This window comes from Chionomys nivalis, chromosome 11, assembly GCF_950005125.1.
Source record: "Chionomys nivalis chromosome 11, mChiNiv1.1, whole genome shotgun sequence".
Classification (NCBI taxonomy): Eukaryota; Metazoa; Chordata; class Mammalia; order Rodentia; family Cricetidae; genus Chionomys; species Chionomys nivalis.
In genome coordinates this window covers 34,658,310-34,682,712 of record NC_080096.1, presented here as the reverse complement: position 1 = coordinate 34,682,712, position 24,403 = coordinate 34,658,310, and the positions used below count along the sequence as shown (strand labels likewise).

At 40.7% G+C, this 24,403-nt stretch overlaps 1 protein-coding gene across 1 annotated transcript; it reads left to right on the top strand.

Annotated features, from left to right (window-relative positions):
• On the top strand, positions 1–24,403 carry Atpaf1 (ATP synthase mitochondrial F1 complex assembly factor 1). The gene is made up of 9 exons (XM_057784107.1): positions 1–445; positions 2,911–3,019; positions 5,111–5,161; positions 5,768–5,830; positions 9,944–9,994; positions 11,130–11,177; positions 12,580–12,675; positions 18,035–18,142; positions 23,544–24,403. The coding sequence occupies exons 1-9, from the start codon at positions 120–122 to the stop codon at positions 23,736–23,738; spliced, it is 1,047 nt and encodes a 348-aa protein (XP_057640090.1). The 5' UTR covers positions 1–119; the 3' UTR covers positions 23,739–24,403.

Sequence of the window (24,403 nt, the reverse complement as noted above, 5' to 3'; positions counted from 1 at the left end):
GGGCAGAGAGGAGAGCCACCAGCCCCTAGCGTCGCTGTCCCTTCTCCACTCCGGCACCCGGAACCTTGCGCGTGCGGAACCTCGGTGGCGGAACACGGGCGTCACGGACCTTGAAGGCGATGGAGCAGGCGCGCGGGCCGGGGGCCGAGGCTGACGCCCCAGAGGAGGAGGAGGGGGAGGCGCGGGCGGCTATGGCGGCCGTAGTGTCTGCTGCGGGTGGAGCTTGCCCCGCAGTCCTGCAGGTGGCCGGCCTCTACCGGGGTCTGTGTGCAGTGCGCAGCCGCGCCCTGGGGTTGGGGCTCGTGTCACCAGCTCAGCTCCTCATGTTCCCGGTACGCCGGGGCTCCGGCCTGCCCTCTGGAGGAGCAGACGGCAGCGGGGTCAGCGAGTTGGAAGCTAACCCTTTCTACGACCGCTACCGGGACAAGATCCAGCAGCTGCGCAGGTGCGGCACTGACCGGCGGGGCGTTGGGGGTGGGCACTCGCGGCGCGCGGGCAGAGCTTCCGTCATTTACTACTAAACTACCCTCCTTGGTGGGCTTGTACTGTCCCCACTATACCAATAGTTTGTTTTCTAGTTCAGAGAGGGCAGGTCCCTTGCCTAAGGTCACATCGCTGGTCTCTGTAGCGCCTTTGGATCTTCCCACAGTTGTCCTTGTGCTTGGTTCTCAGAACGCTCCGGTGAACTCTTTAATTAAAGCCCTTTGAGGAAGACAGCTCCGAGAGAGTTGTCCCCTCTGTAGAAACGTGAAAATGAAGCCCTCAGAAAAGGCACTTGGTTTGCTCAAGGTCACATGTTGAATCAGAGCGGACACCTGGCCAAGAGATCAGATTCCCAGGCTCCAAGCTGATGTCCCTGGCTGAGCGGAGAGGAGATTGGGCGTGGGAAAGTGCTGCAGAGATTAGTACAATTACTTTTGGATCGCCCATTGAACCCGTTCACTAAGGAAATGTAGGGGGTCTGGAGAGAGGTGGAGGCTTGCTGGAGGTCGCACAGTTGCTTATGGTTTGCCTGACGCAAACCAGGGTTCCTAATGCTTCAGCTTCCAGAAGGTAAAACCTAGAGCGGGAGAGCACTTGCTTAGGATGCACAGGACCTTGAGTTGCACCCCCAGCACTGAGGGGGAAAAATAGCGTAGGTGCCTGGTTCCAGGTGGATGAGTTGAAGGTCGAAATGGAAAGGGGCTCTGAGAGAGCGTTTGGTGGTGTAGGAAGGCAATTTGAAAGGACTGTAAACTCTCTGCGTTTTGTCTCATTTTAGTTCCACTCCCTTAATTTCTTCTTCACGTGTACAACATCATCCTCTAACTAACTAGCGTTCACCCCTTCTAGTCTTGGAACCCTCCGCCCGTCCCCTTTACATGAACATCGTGATCTGTCACACTTTTTGAATCAATGATGAAACAAATGAACGGGTACTTTTACTGTTCTTCAAACATTAGGTATTCTCAAATATTTGTTATTTTAAAATAGTTTTTTGACCCACAGTTCTCCCCAGCCATTTCTCTCTGATCTTTCACCCACCAGCATCTCCAAAGAGAGGTCTACTCGCACTCTGAATACTTAGCGGTTCCATTCACACTTACTCAAGAACCCATATGATTTCTTTCCTTTCTCTAGGTCATTCCCATCAACAATTATACCTACTGATATTCCAGAACATGTCCCACTGAATTCTGTACTGTGTCCAAACAGCTTAGTATTCCACATAAAGCTTTCACACCCTAGCTCCTGCTAGTCTCTCTCGCCTGATGTAGTACCAAGACTTCGAATACTGTGGTCTAGGCCTAGCTCGAAGATAATGGAGGGGGAGGGGAAGGGTGGAATGTGCTCCAAATATGGGAACAGCACAGTCGAAAGTACAATCATGAAACCACCTCAGTCATTTAGGGATGTTTGTGCACTTTTTTGTTTTAATGATCAGTAGTGCTCATGTACATATTTACGTATCTGCAACTAGATAGTAAGTTTCAAGTAAGGACAGTGTCTTAGTTATTTTCTATGTCCCTGGAGCCTAGGAAGAGCTCTGCTGCCCAGGGTGCCCCACTGTGGCAAGCTTAGGTACATCTGTGACTGCTAGCCACGCTTACCTAGTCCTTCCAGACAGAAAGAAAAAGGTCAGCCCATCTTCATAGTAATGAAAAGAGTGACATTTGGTGTCACATCCAAATGGAAGAGAGGGTACCCTATAATGTCTTGACTGTGAAGGTCTACCAAAGGATTAAACAAGATGTCTTTGTCTCCTCACCCATGGTGTTGTGTGTCTCCCAGCCAAGTAGCTGGGATGATGTTTTCATCTTAGCATATAAAGCCAAACATCCGTGGTCAGCTACACATTCGGAAGTATTCCTGGCAGCCCCAGCCTGGCCTTCAAGCCAGAAGAGCGTCCCCATTTTAAGATAAAAGGCGAATTCTGATGTTCTGTCTGCAGGTTCTCTGGAGGATAGGTCAGGGAGATACTGGGTACTAACTCTTCTCCCAAAGCACCCACTTGGAGCCCAGGATCTGAGGGTAGGGATAGAGGGAGACGCCAAAAATTAGATATATTCAGGTAAAAGCTTAACACCTAGCAGGAGTGCTACAGGATTCCTGCCTGCAGAGCTGACCCAGCAATATGACTTAAAGTATTCTTTCTATCTTGAGTAGTATAAGTATCTATAATGTTTAAGTATATGAAACTAACCCATGCATCACCTGGGAATAATCTGCAAGAGATAAAAAATGTTGAGGGTTAATAGTTGATGAGCTGGCTTTGCTTTCCATTTTCTTGACTTCCAGGTTTATGCCCAGTTCTTAACAACTGAAAGCAAACCTTCATAATGCCTGTGTCCTGTCTTTGTGGGTGTGATCTATGATGCTTTGTTATTTCAAAATCCTAGGTGCTCTACCCTTTGATTTCCCTTTGGGCAGGTCCGACCCAGCTGCCTTTGAGTCCCGCCTGGAGAAGCGCAGTGAGTTTCGGAAGCAACCAGTGGGGCACTCCAAACAAAGTGAGTTTATCAGATGTGTGGAGCAGAAGGTAAGGCCTGCCTAGTCCTGTTGTGTGTCATAAGTTTACTAGCATTCCTCTCAGCCCTCACCCTTGAAGTGATCTCATTGATGGGTGAGATGGTAGTAACCTGAACATCTGATCTTCATCAATAAATACATATTCTGTTCTTGCTGGGCAAGATCCTGTAGTCATGATGGAATGTAGAGGAATGAAAGGATGGCCTCTGCTCACAAGGAATGCAGTCTAGTGATCAAATCAAGGTACACATGGCACTGGGCTATAGGGAGCAGGGAAGTGTTTACAGTGGAGGTCCAGAGTTTAAAGACAGGGTCTCACTGTCAGTCTGGCCTGGAACTTGCCATGTAGACAAGGCTGACTTTGAACTCGTAGATTCTCTTGTGTCTGCTTTCTGGTAGCTGGGAATAAAGTCGTACACCACCACACCCAGCAAGATATATATATATATATATATTTTTTTTTTTTTTTTGCTATATGTAGGTGTGTGTGCATGTGAATATGTACATATGACTGCAGAGGCAATTGAGTGTAAGAAGTGAGGTAGGTGACTTCCCTGCTGAGAAGACAGGTCTGGTAGCACATGCCAGGGGCTGAATCACAGCCTTTAGCTACCAGCTCGGTAATTATGGACAGATTATGTTACTTCTCTCTGCCTCTGTTCTGCCTATTTGTGAATTAGAAATAATATCATTAACACCTTTCTCACAGAATCATGCTAAAGATTGAGTGAACTAGTATCGTCAGAACTTACTGTATTCTTAGCCATTGGGACCCTTGAGCAGTCAGAGCTGGAGAAAGCACTTGGAAAGCTGTGTGTATAATTACCCAGAACAAGGCTTTCCAAACTCTTTGACCATAACCCGCAGTAGGAAATACATTTACACTGCTACTTAGAATACACATGTATAACATACACATTTTTTATGGGGCAGCGCTCTTGTGATATGTAATACATTCCTATTCTATTTTTAGGCTGGCTCTCACCCTGTAGACCAGTCTCACCTGGGCCCTCCCCCACCTCCGCCTCCCATGTGCTCAGATCCCAGGTGTTGCAGGTGTGAGCCATCATGGCTGGGAAGCGCATTCTTAGTTTTCATTTTCTAAATAATTCTGATGACAATCCACCAAATTGATTTTACAACCTATAATTTGAAAACTTCCAAGCTGGGAGATGCATGGAACAAATTCAGGAGCGACTTCAGCCAGGTTGGGCCACTTTCAGTCGTTTCTGGCCCTTTAGTGAGGAAGTGAATTAGTTGTTACCAAGTTCCTGTGACAGAATGATGGATGGATTAATGAGGACATGGTTCTGGCACATGGTTTCAAACATGTCAGCACATCATGTCAACTAGGGTGTGGGCTCAGGAATCAGAGAGGACTATGAGAAGAGACCAGGATAAGGTAGAGCCCCTAAGGACATGACCCTATGACATACGACCTCAGGTTAGCCATCCTTCATCACTTCTCAATTTCATAATACAATGAATCCAACAGAAGATTAATCCATTCATCAGGTCAGAGCCCTCATGACTTCATCATCTCAGGAAATGCCATCTCACACTGACCAGAGGTGTACTCTACAAGTCCCTGGGCACCTTTCAGTCCAGTCAGTGTAACATGGACTATTAGCCATCACCAGAAGTTGAATTAATAGAGAGAGTGAGAACTCAGCAGGACTCTAGAATGTTGAGGACACCTACCACAAGAAATGCTATCAGAAATAATTAGTTTTAGAAAATACATCTATTTCCCACCTGATCTATGGCTGGTGTGGAATAGGTCAGAGGGCCAAGCACAGAAAGCCCAAAAAGAAATGGGAAGGAACCCGCAGATTAGAATGAACTTTCGTGCTGGGATTCAGTGGTTACTAGCAACCCCTTTCTCATCTTTGCATCTCAGGATCTTAGTGGAGGGAAAATTATCTATAAACAATAACTCTTAGAATAGTATGTACGGCGTTATAAAGAGTAGATAGAAGGGAATTCTTAGGTACAGAATTACTTAATGAGATTGAGTACTTCTGTGACTTGGTTTTCCTTTTTTTTTCTTTTTTTTTATGAGGAAAGATAGTTTAATAGCCTGTCTCATCATGTATTTCAGACAGATGCCTCAGGGAAACAGCCTGTGAGCAAAGGATTCACTAAGGACAAGGTAGGTTTCTAATTAAATACCGAAATCCGAGTCTGAAGTCATATGGGACATCTATAATAAGAGACTGCAAATTTGAACATATTTATTGTGCTCAATGATTTTTTTGTGTAAGGTGATTTTTTTTCCCAACAGTAGAGATGAGAAATACTTCTAGATTTTTGTGTCCTTGACATGACCCCTAGCTTCAGTGTGAGTCCAAGGAGGCTACAAGAAATGGAAGGAAATGAGTACTCTCCTTTCTATAGAAAGGAACTTTCAAAATCAAAACACCATTTGTAGCCTGTCCTTTATTGTGCAGATAAGGAGCTTCCTGGTAGAACCGCAGCCAGGGTTTCTTCTTTCTCACCAGCTGCAAAGTGCTGCAGGACTCACTGGTGAGACAAGCATTTGGGAGCACTTGATGACCTAATAGCTACTCCCCAGGAATAGAACTGTGAAGGTCTGTGTGGGAGCAGAGACTCACATTTTCAGAGCATGTGAGTGTCGAATGCTATTCTGAACCTACTAAAATCTGCTTCGCTGCTGACATTCTTTTCTACAAGGCTTTAGACAGAATTAAGCTGGAGTTGTTAATTGTAAATATTAATTGCTATTTTTTCTTTCAAGACTCTCAGTTCAATCTTTAACATTGAGATGGTGAAAGACAAAACTGCAGAGGAAATAAAACAGGTAATGAATGAAAATGAGTAGGTATACTCCCTGGAAGTATGTGCTCTGTGAGCAAGTCTGAGAACAGAAAAGGTCACACGTTTTTCTGACACCATTTTCTATCCCAGATGCTTTCATATGTCTAGTCAACTTAGGCTTGCCCTTTCTTTTTTCTTCCTGTTGCCCATGTACTATTTAAACCATCAGAACTCTATACCTGGATCACTGCACTGCCTTTCCAAACAGGCTCCCTGGGGCAGTACTGATGAATAGTGGTAAGCAGAGCTGCCCTGCAAGTTGCCTTCCCTGTGCCCACTTTACCTTCTCGTAGCTGAGTGTGCTGAAGGTTCTGCTTGCCTTGCAGAGAAGATAGTGTGCTGGTTAAAATGGAGACTTTCCAAATGAGCTGCCATTTTTAAGTCCTAGCTTTGTCACTTATTTGACTAGACAAGTTAATTTTGGGGGACCTCGGTTTCCCCACTGTAAAGTGATAACTACTGGACACCTACTTCTTGAGCCATTTGAAAATTAAATGAGTTAACATTTGTGAAGCACTCAGAACAAATCCTGGCACAGAGTAAGTGCTATAGCTATGTTTTAAAATAAATGAAAAATTACTATGTTGGGAGCTTGTTTGCAGGTGTCCAGTGACAACCACTCCCCTAACCCTGTGTTCACTTCCTTAGCATTGTGTCCTAAGGACCTTCTCTAGAAGCTTCCTGAACCTTCCCCTAGGAAGCACTCATGATCTCTCCTGCCTCTTCGTCATTCTGTGTACCTTGATTTGCATGGCTTGTTTTGTTGTTGTTGTTGTTGTTTGTTTGTTGGGGTTTTTTTCTTCTTGAGACAGGTTTCACTGTGTAACCCTGGCTGTCCTGGAACTCACTCTGTAGATCAGGCTGGCCTCAAACTTAGAGATCCACCTGTCTCTGCCTCCCAAATTCTGGGATTAAAGGCGTGTACCACCACTGCCTGGTGTTTGTTGCATTTTTTATACCTATAGGTTTTTTTCTCTCTAGCCTGTGTGAAACTATTTGAGCATTCCTTATACTTCCAAGAGTCATATTTTAAGTGTATGTGGTGATTAACAGCATAGTAATAAAAGAATAATAAAAACAGGCAGTCATATGCTTATTGCTTCACTGGTATTTCTTCGTTAAATTCTAATGTCCACCCTAGGAAATACATGCGGTTATTCTCAATTTAAAGACATGGGGTTAAAAAATGAATATTTATGCAAAGCAGTGTTCTCAACATTGGCAATTTTAAATTTAAAAAAATATAACCGGAAGCATACTGAAGATTCTTTTTGGTGTTTTCGAGACAGGGTTTCTCTGTAGCTTTGGAGCCTGTCCTGGAACTAGCTCTTGTAGACCAGGCTGGCCTCGAACTCACAGAGATCCGCCTGCCTCTGCCTCCCGAGTGCTGGGATTAAAGGCGTGCGCCACCACCGCCCAGCTTGAAGATTCTTTATATCCTATAATACCAAATTCCAGCCAAGATTCAGTTATTTGTTTAAAAATAAGCATACCCCTCTCAATAGTATGCAATTATACGTATGTGAGAGAATTATTTTGAATGTTCTTTATGATTTATTATCAGTAAATGTTTGATTTATATGCCTATTTTCTATTATATTTACCTATATTCAAATTTCTCAGTCAAAAAGGAAGTAACAAGTGGAAAAGTATAAATCAAATTCCCTCCCCTTTGCAAGCCCTGCTTCAATCCTCCAGCAGTTCTGGGAATTGAACCAAGACCTCGTGCATGCTAAACAAGTTCTCTGCTACCGAGCTATACCCCAGCACCACAGTCATCTAATACTGTTGGATTGCTTACTTCCTTGCTCAGCCTGTTTTTTGTTGGTGGTTTGTTTTTGTTTTTGTTTTTTTGTTTTGGTTTGTTTTGGTTTTGGTTGTTTTTTTTTTTTTTTTTTTACTGACAGATGGCAAGATCCACAATAGGCTATATCCTTCCACATCAATCACTAAGAAAATTAAGAAAATGTTGGGAGGTTGGCTCAGCAGTTAAGAGCACTTACTACTCTTGTAGAAGACCCAGGTTTGATTTCCAGCATCCACATGGTGTCTCACAACCATCTATAACTCCAGTTCCAGAGGATCCAACATTCTTCTGACTTCTTAGGAACCTAGCACAAATACAGTCACATACATATATGCAGGCACAAGAGTCATATACATAAATGCACCATAGGTTTGTTCACAAGCCAGTCTGGTGGGAGCATTTTCTCAACTGAGGCTCCCTCTTCCAAATGACTTTCTTCTGTCAAGTTGACACAGAACTAGCCAGCACGATCATTAGAGAGATATGAGGTGCAAACATTTCATAGAAAAACTTCTGACTGATGCAATGAAGGAAAATTATATGGTGGGGGGGAGCATATAAACTTAGCCTTGAATGTTAGGAAGAATTGGTGGAGAAGGAAATCAGAGATGGGAAAATGAAAGCTTTCCAGTAAAAACCAGTAATGTGAAAAGGCATGGGGGATAATAAAATCAATAGGAGTGAAAAGTACAGGCAAACGTGCATATGATGTGCTAAAGGGGAATAGTGCATGGCTACGATGTCTGTATAAATACATCGTAAAACATTTCTTAGACACCAGAATAACTCATTTAGGCTTATAAAACTGGATTTATTTTTTTCCTTTTCTCTGTTCTCTAATTTTACACTATGTAAACCTATTCACTGCTTTTAGGTATTTGCACCATGAAAGTCAGCTATACCCTCTGCCTTCTTTGATGCCAGGAAGAGGGGTAGGGCTTGTGGCCACTCTATAGTCTAGTCAGACCCAGCAGACTCTATCTCTTCCTGATATGTAGAACTTTCTGGAAGCAAAATTTTAAGAGCTGCCTAAAATATAGCAATAAAAGCTGGTGTGATTTTTAGTGTCTATTCTTCCAGTCTCGGGGTTCTGTTGGTTCTGTCAGTCTTCATAACAACCCTGAGAGGTTGGCATCACTGCTGTTTTATTGATATTATTTAAGAAGTTTCAGTGATTTGCCCAAGGTAGAATAGCTAGTAAATTATCAGGGCTACCATTTGCCTCCCAGGCCATTGACTATAGACCCTAAACTCTGAAAGGGTCATATCCTTGCTCCCTGAGAAGGCCCACAGTTGACTGGGGAGGTGTGGGTTTGGGAAGGGATAAAGAACCTGCTAAAAACCTACCACCAACAAGATCTATCCTGAGAACAATTATTTCAGAAATCTAGAGGCAATTTCTTTGACAAGGGTTTGTTATTTTTTTAATCTTATTACTATTTTTTATGTGTATAGGTGTTTTGCCTGCATGTATGTCTGTGCACCATCTGCATGCAGTACCTGTGGAGACCAAAAGAGTGTCAGATCCCCTGGAACTGAGGTTACAGATGGTTGTTAGCTGCCATAAAAGCAGTAGGAATTGAATCGGGTTTTCTGCAAGAACAACCAGTGCTCTTAACTGCTGAGCCATCTTTCCAGGCCTTTTTATTGTTTTCAGTTGTCTGCTTGTCTGGGGGTATGTACACATGAGTGCAGGAGCCTGCAGAGGCCAGAGGGTTGGGATCCCACTGGTCTCCTGACACTGGAATTACAGGTAGTCATAAGTTGCGTGATGTATGCTAAGAACCAAACTCAGGTTCTCTTCAAGAACAGTAGATGCTGTTAACTGGGCCATCTCTCCAGCCCCCAGAGTTATTAAGAGGTACAGTTTGGGGCTTGGAAAGATGACTCACAAGTGAAGAGCACTTTCTGCTCTTCCAGAGGACCTGAGTTCAGCTTCCAGCACCCACATCAGCTGGCTCACAACTGCCTTTAACTCCAGCTTCAGGGAACCCAAGGGCTTCTAAATAGTGCTGTATACACAAACATATACATTTTTAAAAACTGAATCTTAGGCAGTTTTAAAGAATCACAGTTTAATCATTCAGAAGAACATGTTATTAAATTTGTTATAATCATGTACTAATTGTAAAAACATTACAGTGTGTTTTCCTCCCTGTTATCATTTAGAATAATACTTGTCCAATGAAAGCTGTCACTATTCCTCAGCATACAAGAAAAGATTACCCATATGTCACAGATTATTTATTTATTTATTTATTTATTTATTTATTTATTTATTTATTTCAGATTTGGCAGCAGTATTTTTCAGCAAAAGACACGGTCTACGCAGTTATTCCTGTAAGTAATTTGAAGGGGAAGTAGAAGTATTACAGCATGAAGGTCAGCGCTCCAGCCCTCTCGGGCAGTTGCCTGTACTTTTCCTGTGTTTATGACATCTTGAGAACTTACACTTTACGGCTCTAAGAGTTTTTATTATGCCCTGAGCACCAGAGATTGGATGTTCCATGTGGTATATTTATGACATTTGCTTTCCCTCCTTCTGGTTCAGAAATGTTTCCAAGTCTCTGACCAGGGAGGCTAGTGTAAGTTCATGTTTCTGAGTGGTTTCCAGATGCATTTTATTTCCTTCTCATTTTCCAACCAAACTGCTGGGATTCAAGACACTGCCTCCAGCATTCTTGTCTGGAAACGGCAGATGCCTGAGCTGACCTGGAGCTCCCTCCTGGCCTTTCTCTAGTTTTTCCCCTTAGCAAGTGGCATTTTCTTGGTTTTACCTTGTTGAAATTGCCTTAGAGATGAGCACTGGCCATTGCCTTACCCTTAAGGTCTATGGCTAAGAAAGGATACAGCTGTCTTCTCCAGTTAAAATTAAATCTTACTCTACGCCAGGCATGGTGGTACATACCTTTAATCCCAGTACTTGAGAGATAGGAGCAGAGGCAGATAGGTCTCTGTGAGTTCGAGGCTAGCCTTAAAGTACACTGAAGAACAGTTATATTTTCAACTTGCATATGTGTAAGATTAAGGAGGAAAATGCATACAGAAGGAAAAGCCAGACCTTTTGGTTATGAAGAAATCCCTATCCTTTGTTTTTTAACTTCCTACGCATATATACTCTTGCCTTCATGAACTCCATAGTCTAAAGTCTGTACTTGTTATTATGTTTTAGATCATTCATTCCAACTCCTTGTTTGAACAGGCTTTCACAAGTCTCTCTTGGATTCAGCCAGTTCCGTGGAGACTTTGAAGCATGAAGAACTTCATCTTCACACGGAATTTGTAGCAATGAACAGCAAAGCATGCATCTGGTTTTTCCTGCTTTTTGTCATAAGGATGATTTGTAAATGATAGAACTTAAAAGCCTGTTTCAGCCATAGTAGAGTTCTAGAATTCAGCCTTGGAAGACTCAGTTGATCGTGACTTTTCATGTTTTCCTATTTGTGAGTTAATTTTATTCTTTTCTAATTTGCAGAAAGAGAAGTTTGATTTGATCTGGAACCGGGCTCAGTCCTGCCCAACAGTAAGTCTGTGGTAACCATGTAGAATTGTTTATAAATGCTACCAAATAGTTGGTTTCAAACCAGTCCTGCTCATGATATAATGCTCTATGAACAGAGGTCCTCACATGTCATTTGTTTGATAAGTGATATTTTCATCCTTATAAATGGCATTTTAGCTCTCTACCACAGTAGGCCTTTCTGAATTGGATCTTAATCACTCAGTGTATGTCCATAGGAAAAGGCACCTAAGAGCCCAGTGCGGTAATGCACACCTTTAATTCCATTCAGCCTGGTCTATATAGCAAATTCCAGGCCTGCTAGGGATATAGAGAGACCCTGCCTCAATAAATGAATGAATGAGCCAGACAAGGGTGGTGCACACCTTTAATCCCAGCACGCGGGAGGCAGAGGCAAGCGGATCTCCGTGAGTTTGAGGCCAGCCTGGTTTACAGAATGAGTTCCAGGACAGGCAGCAAAGCTACAGAGAAACCTTATCTTGAAAAACAAAACAACAACAAAAATGAATGAATGAATGATACTAGACCTTAATCTTTGCTGCCTCCTTCAGGTTCCTGTATTAGAATTTCTCTTTACAGTTTTGCCCATGCTATTCTGATAGTATGTGCCAAAACCAAATGATTATTTTGTTGCTGAAGTAGTGAACCACCAGAAGGCTCCAGGGAAAGGGAATGGATAGCTGATGTGACAGCCAACTTGTCAGCAATGGTTGCTAGGGTTTTTCCCAAACATTGCTTTCAGAAAATAAAAAATACCTAAGTAAACTGGAGACATATATCATTTTTGTGTGTTGAACAGCAATATCGCTTAATGTCAGCTCTCCTCAAATTTCATCTCTGATGCTTTCCTTCTTAGATAGGTTTGAAAAATGTAGGTTGAGAAATGTGTATGTTTGTTATGCTATCACATAATTAATTTCATAATTTAAAAAATGTTTCTAAAGCCAAGCATTATGGGATGGGGATATAAGTCAGTTGGCAGGTTCCTTCACCTAGCATGCAGAGAACCCCAGCTTCAATCCCCAGCACCCTATAGACTGGGTGTGATAGCACATGCTTAATCTAAGTACTTGAGAGATAGAGGCAGGAGAATTAGGAATCAGGTCTTGCTTGGCTGTATGGAAGTTTGAGGCCAGCCTGGGATATTTGAAACACTGACTTTTATAAAAAAAAAAAAGGGAGGAGGCAGAGAAAAGGAATGAAGGAGGAGGAAAAGGGATAAAGGAAGAAGGAAGGAAGGAAGGAAGGAAGGAAGGAAGGAAGGAAGGAAGGAAGGAAGGAAGGAAGGAAGGAAGGAAAAATTAAAAAGCCAGACATTGAAGAAATAGAGTGGTACAAGTGATCAAGTGATTAGACATTGAAAATTACTTCATTTGTCCAATGCTTGTTTTTCTGTTTCCCACAGTTCCTTTGTGCACTACCAAGAAGAGATGGTTATGAGTTCTTTGTAGGACAGTGGACGGGTACTGAACTCCACTTCACTGCTCTTATAAATATTCAGGTAGGTCATGTATGCCCTACACAACACAGGAGGCACTACTAGAAGCCTTCCCAGGGCTGGGGTACAGTATATTCTGACTTCAGCAGTACTTGCTGTGCACTGATGAGCTGTCATATATTGACAACTCAGGCTAGTTTTCTAGGCCTCACTTAATACCAGAAATTTGAAGTCCGTATACTTTTCTCCCACTTCACTGTTGTCTTTTGTCTTCTCCCTAGAACTCTATGCATACTGAATAGACATGGATGAGTCAAAATGTTATCTTCTTAACCCAGATGTAAACCCTTTGAGGAAGGCTCCATGTCTTACCTATGTTTTATTAATCACACTATTAGGTGAATAGTTTTCATTTTATAAATATTAGTTTATTTGCTTTCTTTTCTTTCTTTGTTTTATTCCCAAATTACTTATTACAGTAAAAAAATAAGCTCAAAATATACTTAAAGCTCTTTTAAAAAGAAGTCAGTATTTTAGTTCACAATAACTAGGATTGGCATTCTATATTTAGAGTTCACAGCTGGTAAAAAAAAAATCAAATATTGTTTTGACTTTAACATTAAGGCAGATGGCACAAAATAGAATAAGGAGAAATTTTTACATTTTGTCTGATAAGTTGTTGAGTATATACTGTGTTAACATTTGATAGATATTATACAGTGTGTTGGAGGAGGCTGCTTGTTCGTTTCCCGGCTGCTCACAGCTCAGACCCAAAATAATCACACAGAAACTGTATTAATTAAATCACTGCTTGGCCCATTAGCTCTAGCTTCTCATTGACTAACTCTTACATATCAATTTAACCCATTTCTATTCATCTGTGTATCACCATGAGGCTGGGGCTTACCAGGTAAAGTTCCAGCATCTGTGTCCAATGGGGCTACATAGCTTCTCTCTGACTCTGACTCTTTTCTCCCAGCATTCAGTTTAGTTTTCCCCGCCTACCTTAGTTCTGCTCTATCAACAGTTTCTTTTTTCACTGATGGTATTCCCAGCATACAGAGGAGAATCCCATATCACCTCCCCTTTTCTGTTTAAATGAAAAAGGAAGCTTTTAAGCTTTTAACTTTAACATAGTAAAATTACATATAACAACAGGTATCAAGCAAGAATTATAGTTACAATATTTATTTCTACTTATCTTTTATCATAACTAATAAAAATTATAACTATCAATTCTTCAACTTCATCAAAGACCGCAGAAGGATATAATATTACCTAAATAAACAGGACATGCATTGTAAGCAACTTCCAAAACTCTAGAAATGACAGAGACATCTTGCTGCCTGGACAGTCACCCAAAGTTCTTCTGTACCATTGGGTCATCCATCTTTAGTCTACAGGCCCATAGTAACCAGCAGACTTTTCCACAAAGCAGGAAATTTCAAACACAGTTCTGCCTATATTGGTAGTTTGTCAGTCACATTTTTCTGTGTCCTGCAGAATATGTAGCAGACTCTTTCATGAAGCAGGAACGCTGAAAGATGGTCTCACCTTTAGGCAAGTTTAGCAGTCATTTCTCTGCAGGTCCTACATGTCCAGGTCATAAAGCAGCCCAGGCAAGAGCAGTTTCTTGCCCAAATGGCTAACCAACTCCATAAGAAGCCTCTTCGATGCCCATTTTCCTCTTGAAGTAGATTGGTGTTGCCAGGAGCAGATGTGTCTCATTGTCATGAAAAGTCCTAAATTCTTAAACATTTTAAATGCCATATTCCCTAGTCTTTGAAAGGTTTGAAGAATGCTTATCCATCTGCAATACATCTCTGTACATCTAGAAAATCTAACTAGCATGACTACAAGCTTGACTATTATAGATGACTATCTATTAACCTATATTTCTTAATTATACATTACATTTTTTAATGAGCTGTACAAACACAATACCTTTTTAAATGAGCTGTACAAAGCTGTACAAACATAATACCTTAATCAGGAGCAGAAATATATATACACACAGTATAACAAAATTGATCTTAAATTTGTATCAGTAAACCAAGATCCATACCAAATGCAAATCTTTATTGCATATTAAACATATAGCAAATATTGTTTAAATATTTATAAACAATATTTGGGAATTTGGGCGTAGTTCTCTAGACTACTTCCTGCTGATTGGGGCGCTGTTAAACAGGTCTTTCATGGTGTATCCTGTGCTAGTTTCATCTCAGTCAGCAGTTGGGCAAAGTAATTTTTTGGGGGTGTTCACAGAAACTTTTCAGGGGGTCTTGGTCCATCAAACCATATTAGTCTAGAAGCAATCCACAGGTTCTCATCTTCTGTGGAAACAAAAGAAGAACCTCTTTTCCAAAGCAACATATCCTTAGACCCAGATTTTGAAGACAAGATACCTTGAAAGTATATAGTTGGTTACTTAGTTTCTTCACAGTCAAAATATTCAAAGAAAACACAATAATATACATAATCCAGACTCTGCATATTCTCCATCTTTACATGGCTTATTTGTTTTAAATCTATTACTTTTTCATATTTATTTTATATTTACTTTACTTCTTTAATCTATGACTGTCTGTACTCTTTCTCTTTAAAGACTTTACCTTTTTTAAAAAACCATTTACTTCTTTTTATAACTGTCTATATGCTTTCTCTTTTCTCTCCCAAGCCTACGTAATCCAACATTTTGATAATTTAGAGGTCTTTTCCATCTGAATTTGTCTTTATTGTCTTTATTGTATATTTATAATTATTTTCTGACCAGGACTGCTTCTTCAAATGGTAAGTGCTTCTTAAGAATCTAAGCGGTGTCATTGCTAGGGTAAATATGGCACTGCCTGCTTGCCCCATCCAGTCCAGCTTGGCGGAACTGTTTGCTGCTTCTGAGAGCCATCCTCACAGCCCCATTCTTAAGCACATAGCTAGTCTTTGTTGCCATTAATCAAGTTGTAGCACTCTGTTCACAAACCCCATTTAAATGTTTCATAGTCGGACCTCCAGAAAGAATCAGAGTAAGAATCAGAGTTCGCACTGGCAGCACAGCCTAGAAAGCCGGCATTTCAAACTGATGCAGGTTTATTTCTGCTATCGCTGGGTCAGGAAAATCTCTCTTAAAGGAGCTGCGGCACCCCACCAACAGAATGCTGGCTACCAAGAAGCCGTGCTTAACTCTGTTCTTTTGTGTCTAAAATTACTTTTTAAGCTTTCTCAGGTTTTACATGGATTTAGTCAGCCATGTTGGGTGCCAATTTGTAGGAGGAGGCTGCTTGTTCATTTCCCGGCAGCTCGACAGCTCTGACCCAACATAATCACACAGAAACTATATTAATTAAATCACTGCTTGACCCATTAGCTTCTTATTGGCTAACTCTTAGTTATGATATGTAACTGTAATTCTTGTTTGATATCTGTCTTGTTATATGTAATTTTTCTCTGTTAAAGTTAAAGCCTTCCTTTTTATTTAAACAGAAAAGGGAGGTGGTGTGGGATTCCCCTCTGCATGCTATGAATAAAGAAACTGCTTTGGCCTGTTGATAGGGCAGAACTTAGGTAGGTGGGGAAAACTAAACTGAATGTTGGCAGAGTCAGAGAGAAGCCATGTAGCACTGCCAGAGACAGACACCAGGCGGAACCTTGCTTGTAGGCCACAAACCTTGGGGTAAAATATAAAGTACTAGAAATGGGTTAATTAAGATGTAAGAGTTAGCAGTAAGAAACTAGAGCTAATGGGCCAAGCAGTGATTTAATTAATATAGTTTCTGTGTGATTATCTTGGGGCTGAGTAGCTGGGAACAAGCTAGCAGCCTCTTGGAACAAATATGGGTATTTTTTACTTGTCATTTAATATCCTCAAATGAATAGGTTACTGTTATTATTTTTACTTATAGAGAGTGAACTTAGGGAAGTTAATAAGCTACATTGAGTCCAGGTTGTCTGACTCCAAAGTCTATAAACTTAAATATTTACCATTGTCTTGAAAACTCTGCTAGGTCTTGTAGATCTATGAGAAAAGGAAGGGAGGGAAGGGGAAGGGAAGGAAGGATGGAGGGAGGAGTTTATAGAGAAATACATATATAAGAGAAAGCCAAATACAGAGTAGATGTTAACTCTAAAATGGGATTGGAAAGGGATACAGAAGGATCCTCTAATTGTATCTCTGTCCTTGTTTGCTTTCTGTTGCTGTGATAAAATACCATTCTAGAAACAACTTATAGAAGAGAGGGTTTATTTGGGCTTACAGTTCCAGAGGGAGACTCCACAGTGGATGGGGAGGCATGATAGCAAATGGCCAGAGCCAAAAGCTGAGAGATCACTCTTCATCCACAGACATAAAGCACAGAGCAAACTGGAAATAGGTGAAGCTATAAACTCTCACGGCCTCCCTCTGCCCCCAAGATGTTCTTCCTCCAGCAAGGCTCTACCTCCTAAAGGTTCCATAACTTTCCCCAAATAGTGCCACCAACTGGAGAGCAAGCCTTGAGGGGACATTTTCATTTATACTACCAGTCTCTAATGCTTTCTTTCTTACATGGATTGAGAAGTGTATGTCTGCCTATGATATTATCATGTGTATTTCATAAGAAACTATTAGTATATTGTATAGTGTACTACAGTATATTGTGTATTAGCGTGTTGTGTGGTATCCTACTATCTTGTAAGCAGAATTATCAGTATATTAGAAGAGTGTATGAGGGAACCAAGAGGATGAACTGTTAAGATTGCCTTAGCAATAATTAGGTACAATAATTAAAGGATTCTTGCTGAAGCTTCAGAGATGAAGCCCTGGGAGCTGTTTTCTGTCATTCTACATGAAGGCATTGGCTTTAAATTCAGCTTCTCTTCCTAGACTAGACTTAAAATCTGGTGACCTCACTGATCATTCTTCATGAAGTTACACAATTCCTATTTTTTTGTCTCCTTTCTGCCACAACCAGATAATATTTCGAAGCCACACAGCAGAAATCTGGCTCATACACAGACTCTACAGTGCTTTGCTATAGCGTAAAAGAGCTCAGTTTTCAGAGCCACCACAGGGAGTAGATGAAATGCACCAGTCCATAGAAGTGGCAATTACACAGGCACATCGCTTTCTTTAGAACTTGACTTGGTAGCTGCCTGTACCATTTTGTTTTTAAATGTATGACCACAATGAAGGATTCACTGCCTTCGTAAACATTCTCTGGGAAAAAAGCCAGATCTTTTCCAATTGAAGACACAAATAACACCGTGAAAACTGTCAGTTCACCATGCCTTTGCAGGCCTGACCTTGCCCATACATACCAGTCCTCTAATTCACTAGCTTCCCAGAGGGCTATTAAGAGCTAGAATTTCCTCCAGACTCTGTTGCTTTGAAACTGCAGTTTGTTGTGGTGGTACCTTATTGAGCTTTGATAAGTGTTTCTCCGTGCAGACCCGAGGGGATGCAGCAGCCAGCCAGCTGATTTTATATCACTATCCTGAACTTAAGGAAGAAAAGGGCATAGTGCTGATGACAGCTGAAATGGATTCCACATTTCTGGTAAGAGTCTACATTTGTCTCTTTGGGTTTACCTCGTAGTTCTGCAGGTGTTAACTCTTGTCAATGCCTCAGGTCTAGATTAGGGAAAGATACCTTTGTGTATTTTGTTTCTCATGGTTGAAAATAATTTTGTCTTGCTTGTATACATTTAAGTTGAAGTACAGTTAGCTACAGATAAATGGATGATTTCCTTTGTCGGTGCTAGTTTGTTTCATTTTACTTTTTAAGTGTGTGTGTGCACGCGTACATTGTGGGTATGGAGCAAATGCCAAGTGCATGTATGAAAGTCAAAAAATAATTTCTGGAAGTCCATTTACTCCTTCCACCATCTAGGTTCCAGGGGTCAAACTCAGGTCATCAAACTTGCAGCAAACACCTTAACCCACTGAGCTACCTCACTGGCCCTGGAAATAGGTTGTTTTATTTTATTTGAGACAGGGACTCACTATGTAGCCCTGGCTGTCCTGCATCTCACTAAGCAGATGAGGCTGGCCTCAGAATCAGAGACCTGCCTGCTCTGCCTGCTGAGTGCTGGGCTAGAGGCTGATGGTGAAAATAGTTTCACATCCTCATTTGATCACAAATTTTCCCTGCGTTAAATTCTTTTGAAGCTAAATTTAAACTGATATGAGGTCATTTATAGTCATTATTCTCATGTAATACAGAATACTATATATTTTATTAAGGAAGTATGAATGTGTTTGATTATGGGGCATAATGTAGTTACATATTATCTTCACCTATTTTTAAATCCAATAATGCCAAAACCAAGACACATCTGGCCCTGGAGATTTCAAACAAGGTTATGGACATATAGGTGATTTCTGAAATGTAAGATGAGTTCAAAATCTAGAGTAATAGTTGTATCTTTTTCTTCCTCTACCTTGTTCACGGGAACATTCACCATTGGATTTCCTTTGCTCCTTTTCCATTCCCAGTTGTGTTGCTAGGGAGACCATCAACCACATACCCATAACTAATGATGCCCATTGTGTTTCCCTGTGCGTCTAGGTTCCAGAGACATTTGTCTGACAGAGACTGTTTAGAATGCCCTCAGAAGACTGGGCATTTCAAAGCCTCTTCCTCCATTCCAACACCCACTTAGATTTCTTTTTCATCTTTATCAGATACATAGTGAGAAAGAAGTGATTTCAGCCAGCTACTGTCTCGCAGTAACAGTAGACTCTAGACCTGGAGCGGAGTAGGACTCTGCCTCCCTGACTGTTATTCCTAAACTATTCAGTTTTATTTCTCCCATTTTTCCTTCCTCCTAAACTGTTTTTTGTATCACACTCAACTGGAAGTCACTGATCCAGAATCTTATTTATAAATATGCATTTATCGTTAATTGAGATAAGGCTGCAGAAAAAATAGTTTTGAGAAGACCTCACTTTTAGACTGTTAAGTCTGAGATGCCCATTAGTTATCTATGTAGTGTAGACGGTTAGATACCTGAGCCTGGTGTTCAGAAAAGTGACCCAGGTCTAGTATGTGGGTTGTATTTAAAGGTGTGGATTGAATGAAATACTAAGAAAATAAATGAGGATGTAGAAAAGATATAAGAACTAAGTCCTTGATAGATGAAGAAACATCAGAAAATTAAAAAAAAAAAAAACAAAGCAAAACAAAAAACAGTTGTGATACGGGTGAGATTAAGATGGTAGAATAAAAATAAAGTATTCTAAAAGCAAAAGGGAGTGTTTAGTTGGTCACTCTAACTTGCTTATAGAGCAAATGAAATAAAGACTGAAAGTGTACTAGATTTTATAAACATGAAACAATTTGGTGACATTTATAAGAACAGTTTCAGAGGAATGGTATCACTATAAATAAACATAATTAAATTTAAGAATGATGGGAAGAAAAATATAGGAAGGGTATGCATTAATGCTTTCAGGGGAAAGAATAGTGTTACATGGAGGAAAGAAGTGGGAACAAGGATGCCTTTTATTTTAAATATCGAATAAATATATGGAAAATATGGTAGGGAAAAATATTGGTCATATAGGAAAGGAGTAATATTCTGGATAGACAAGTCTGGAAATGAGGGTTTAATCTTTGCCTGGAGTATAGTAACTGAAAGAAATTAGGATATGAGGACATAGGTATGGAAAGTTAGATGCATGGTTAGTGGCAGCTTGTGGAAGTTCTTGCCAGATTATTATATATATATAATATATATATAGTGTGTGTATGTGATATATATATATATACCATCAGCTTGGAGTAAACATGTAAGAATAGAGTTAGATATTTGAGTCAAAAAGAAATAGTACGCCAGCCATGGTGATACACACCTTTAATTCCAGCACTTAGGAGGCAGAGGCAGGTGGGTCTAAATATCAAGATCCAGGACAGCCAAGAACTACATAAAGAATTCCTGTCTTAAGCCAAAAAGAAAAAGGAAGCTTTACTTACATATCACTTAAGATTGCTTTAGTTCTGTAACAGAGTTGAGTAGTTTGACTTTATGGCCTAAAATGTTTACTGTTTACAGAAAGTGTTTATAAACCATAGTCTAGGGAGATGGAAAAGAGAATGTGTGTAGATACATGCACGGAGAGGATGTCGGATTTATCTGGGTCAGCCATGTGGTGTAATGATGTAATTGAGGGGCAAAGAAGCTTAGAATGAATACAAAAAGATGCTTGCTTACACTCGTTGGCCAGAGAATAAGGCTGGATAAAGGAGAAGAGAAGACAGACACACTAAGAATTGTGGACTTCAGCTGCAGGCTGTTAGAGTTTGCAGTGAACTAGGAAGGTAAAAATAATAGACAGTGCAAATGTTTCAGACTGAGATTTAGGGAGGTTATCATTGTTGATGGCAAAGAAACAGAAATAGGACATTCAGACTGTTCTATATTTTTTGGTCTTTAGCAAAACACGGTGTCTGACCATGTTTCAGTGAACTCTAGAGGTCAGAGGAAAGAAACTTTTTCTTGGTTCTGTTTCTACCACTTCGCTCTGGTAGGCTCAAACTGATGCAGTTTTAGCATCATTAAGGTTTTGGAGGGTGAGAGTTTTCTTTTTTAACTTTTTTTTTCTGGCTTTATAACATTTGACAATGTATCAGACAATATTCATTTGCCTTGTATAAACCACATTGACTGTGAGATCCCTGTGCACTTGGCTCAGCAGATAAAGACACCCATCACCAAGCCTAATGACCTGAGTTCAGTCCCCCAGGACCCACGTGGTAGAAGAAAAGAACTAACTCTTGGAACTTGTTCCTGACCTTCATTGGATAAACCATGGCATACCTGCTAATATATACACATAATAAAATGCAATTTTCAAAGATTTACCTTATTATTTTTAATTATGTGTATATATGTGGGTCTGAGTATGAGTATGTGCATGTGTGTGCAAGTGCCCTCATTGGATATCCTTAGAGCTAGAGTTATCCACTCAGCATGGACACTAGACATTGAACTCAAGTCCTCCTCAAAAGTAATACATGCTCTTAGCCACCAAGCCACCTCACCAGCCCCAATTTAAAAAATAAAGGTTTAATTGAATGCTTTATAGGAAGGTGCAGCATACAGAGACAAGAAGCACAGCCTCTGGTATTTATAAATTCATCTGCATCTTTGTTATGTGAATCCATTAAAGGTCTCAATAATAGCATTATCCCATAGCACATCATTCTACAGCTAGGCATAGCATACTTTTCTTCTTCAGTGCTAAGAGTTGAACTTAGACCTTGCACTTGTTAAGGCAAATGTCCTACCACTGAGTTAAGTTCACATTCACATAGCATACTTTAGGCAGTCATTTTCCAAGTGATTTTTTTCCGTGTTTGAGTAATAATAGATAAATATTTCTGGCCAGCTAGAACTATAGAATATGTAGAAAACAATAGTTATTTCAGTTCATTGTTTTCCTTTCATTTTATTTACTGTTATTATACGTGTATACACGTGTGTGATAAAGAGAGGTTACAACCACATCACGTGTGTGGAGATCAGAGGGCAGCTCTTATTATTGCACGTGTATACACATGATGATGGAGAGAGATTACAACTACACCACATGTGTAGAGATCAGAGGACAGACTTATTATTATATACATGTATGATGGAGAGAGGTTACACTACACCGCATGTGTGAAGATTGGAGGACAGCTCCTATTCTTGTACGTGTATATACGTGTATGATGGAGAGAGGTTACAACCACATCACGTGTGTGGAGATCGGAGGACAGCTCTGTGGAGTTAGTTTCTTCCCTCCATCTTTATTTGGGCTCCAGTGATCGAGCTCAGGTCTGAGGCAAGGCCCTTTACCAGCCCTCAACCAGTTCTTCCATGAGGTTCCAAAGATGTTGCCCATGCATTCTCCTGTATATTCATCTGTCATGTAATATGTTCCCCATTTCCATTTCCTGGTAGTGCACTTTCTGTACCTTGGAACTGCCTATAAATGGTTGTATAACAAAGAGTCCCACAGTTCCTATGGGACAAGAACTCAGAAGCAGCTTAGCTGGGTGATCCTGCTCAATCTAATGGGGTTGCTGTCAGGATGTTGGTAGGAATGCAGTCATCTGAAGATTGACTGGACTTAAGGGTCCATTTTTTTCCTGAACACATTGGCTCTTCTGCAGGCCTACTTGAATGTCTTTTTAATACGATAACTTTCCCCAGACAAGTGATTCAAGACATATTCTTTAATGATTCAGTTGTTAGAAGCAACTCGTTAAGTACAACCTCACACTCAGAATGGAGGTTGGACTCTCCAAAGGGGGTATATGTACCAAAGTGATACATGCACAAGTATGGGTATAACTCTGCAGCTCAAGTTCATTGGTGAAAAAGAATGGTGGCCATACAAGCCTTATGAACTCAAAGCCCCTGGTGTCCCCCAGTATTATTGCCGGTCCCTGTACCACACCTCTCAAAATGTGGACATTTTATAACTATTACAACTGGCTTTGATACTGTGTTCCTGACTGGGGTACCATCAATAATAGGTTTTATTCAAGGGTATCTAATTAGTCAGAAACTTAGTACTTACAAACTGATTCTTAGAGCTGGGTAGCTTTTTCCCCCCTTCCTCAGATGGATGTAATAGCTATTTAAGAACTAAATAAAAAGAGAAACTGTGAACATATGAACTAACTTACCTAGCAAACAGCATGTCACTATGTACAGGAAAATACAAACAAGCCTTGATGTCTGTATCTGTGAGGAATTTAAATTAGAGAGTACAGACCAAAAGTGACAAGTAAGAGAAGGTGATAACAGGTGTACAAAATGCCTTGCTTACATGAGGAAGGAACGTCTAGCCAAGACTTGAGAAGTCAGGGAGTCAGAGAAGCTAAGAACAGCGCCTCCACTATGAACTCAGGCACAGAGCTTTGGTCCTCTGCGGGAAGGTGCCTCACTCCTCTCATTGCCTTGCAGAATGTTGCTGAGGCGCAGTGCATCGCCAATCAGGTTCAACTCTTCTATGCCACTGATCGGAAGGAGATCTTTGGGCTAGTAGAAACCTTTAACTTCAGACCAAATGAGTTCAAATATATGTCTGTCATCGCTGAATTGGAGCAAAGTGGACTTGGAGCAGAACTGAAATGTGCCCAGAAACAGGATAAGACTTAGAGATATCTGGATTTACCCTTCGCAGAGTTGACTCAGTCCTGGATAGCCTAAAGTCCACCCAAACCCTTGACCTCCAGAGTTCAACGCAACACGCAGTCTGTAAAGAGTTACCATGTATGCTACTACAAGAAGTGATTATGGGAATGAGCCCCAATACTTGATATTCAGAACGAAGGTATGCAAATACTTTGATAATTACCTCTCACTCTAATGGTTCCTTTTATGTGTTTCTGGGCATTTAAACAAGAAATATTCAGGGATCTACAATACTATTGACTGGGTTTTATTCAGTGTAACAGTGAAGTTGCATTCTGGCCATTTTGACCTCATAGCTCCCAGTTCTATTTCTTTCTAAACCTGTAGCAATAAGCTTGAGAATCTTAAGAGATGTCGGCTTTATGCATTCTTTCCATGCACCAGTGAACTGGCTAAAAACAACCCAAGAATCCTGGCCAGATTCAACACAACTTGCTATTCTCCTCAAAATAAAGACTTCTAGTTGCCTTCCATGTAGCTCAGCGACTGCAGGTACAAGTACCTGCAGTAATAAACAAATACAATGCCTGCACACTGTTAAACCGTCGCTTTTGGCCCTACTCCCTGAACTCTGCCTGTGAGAAGCTAATGAATCAGTTCAGTGTAAATAAAACCTTTTTATAAGATCA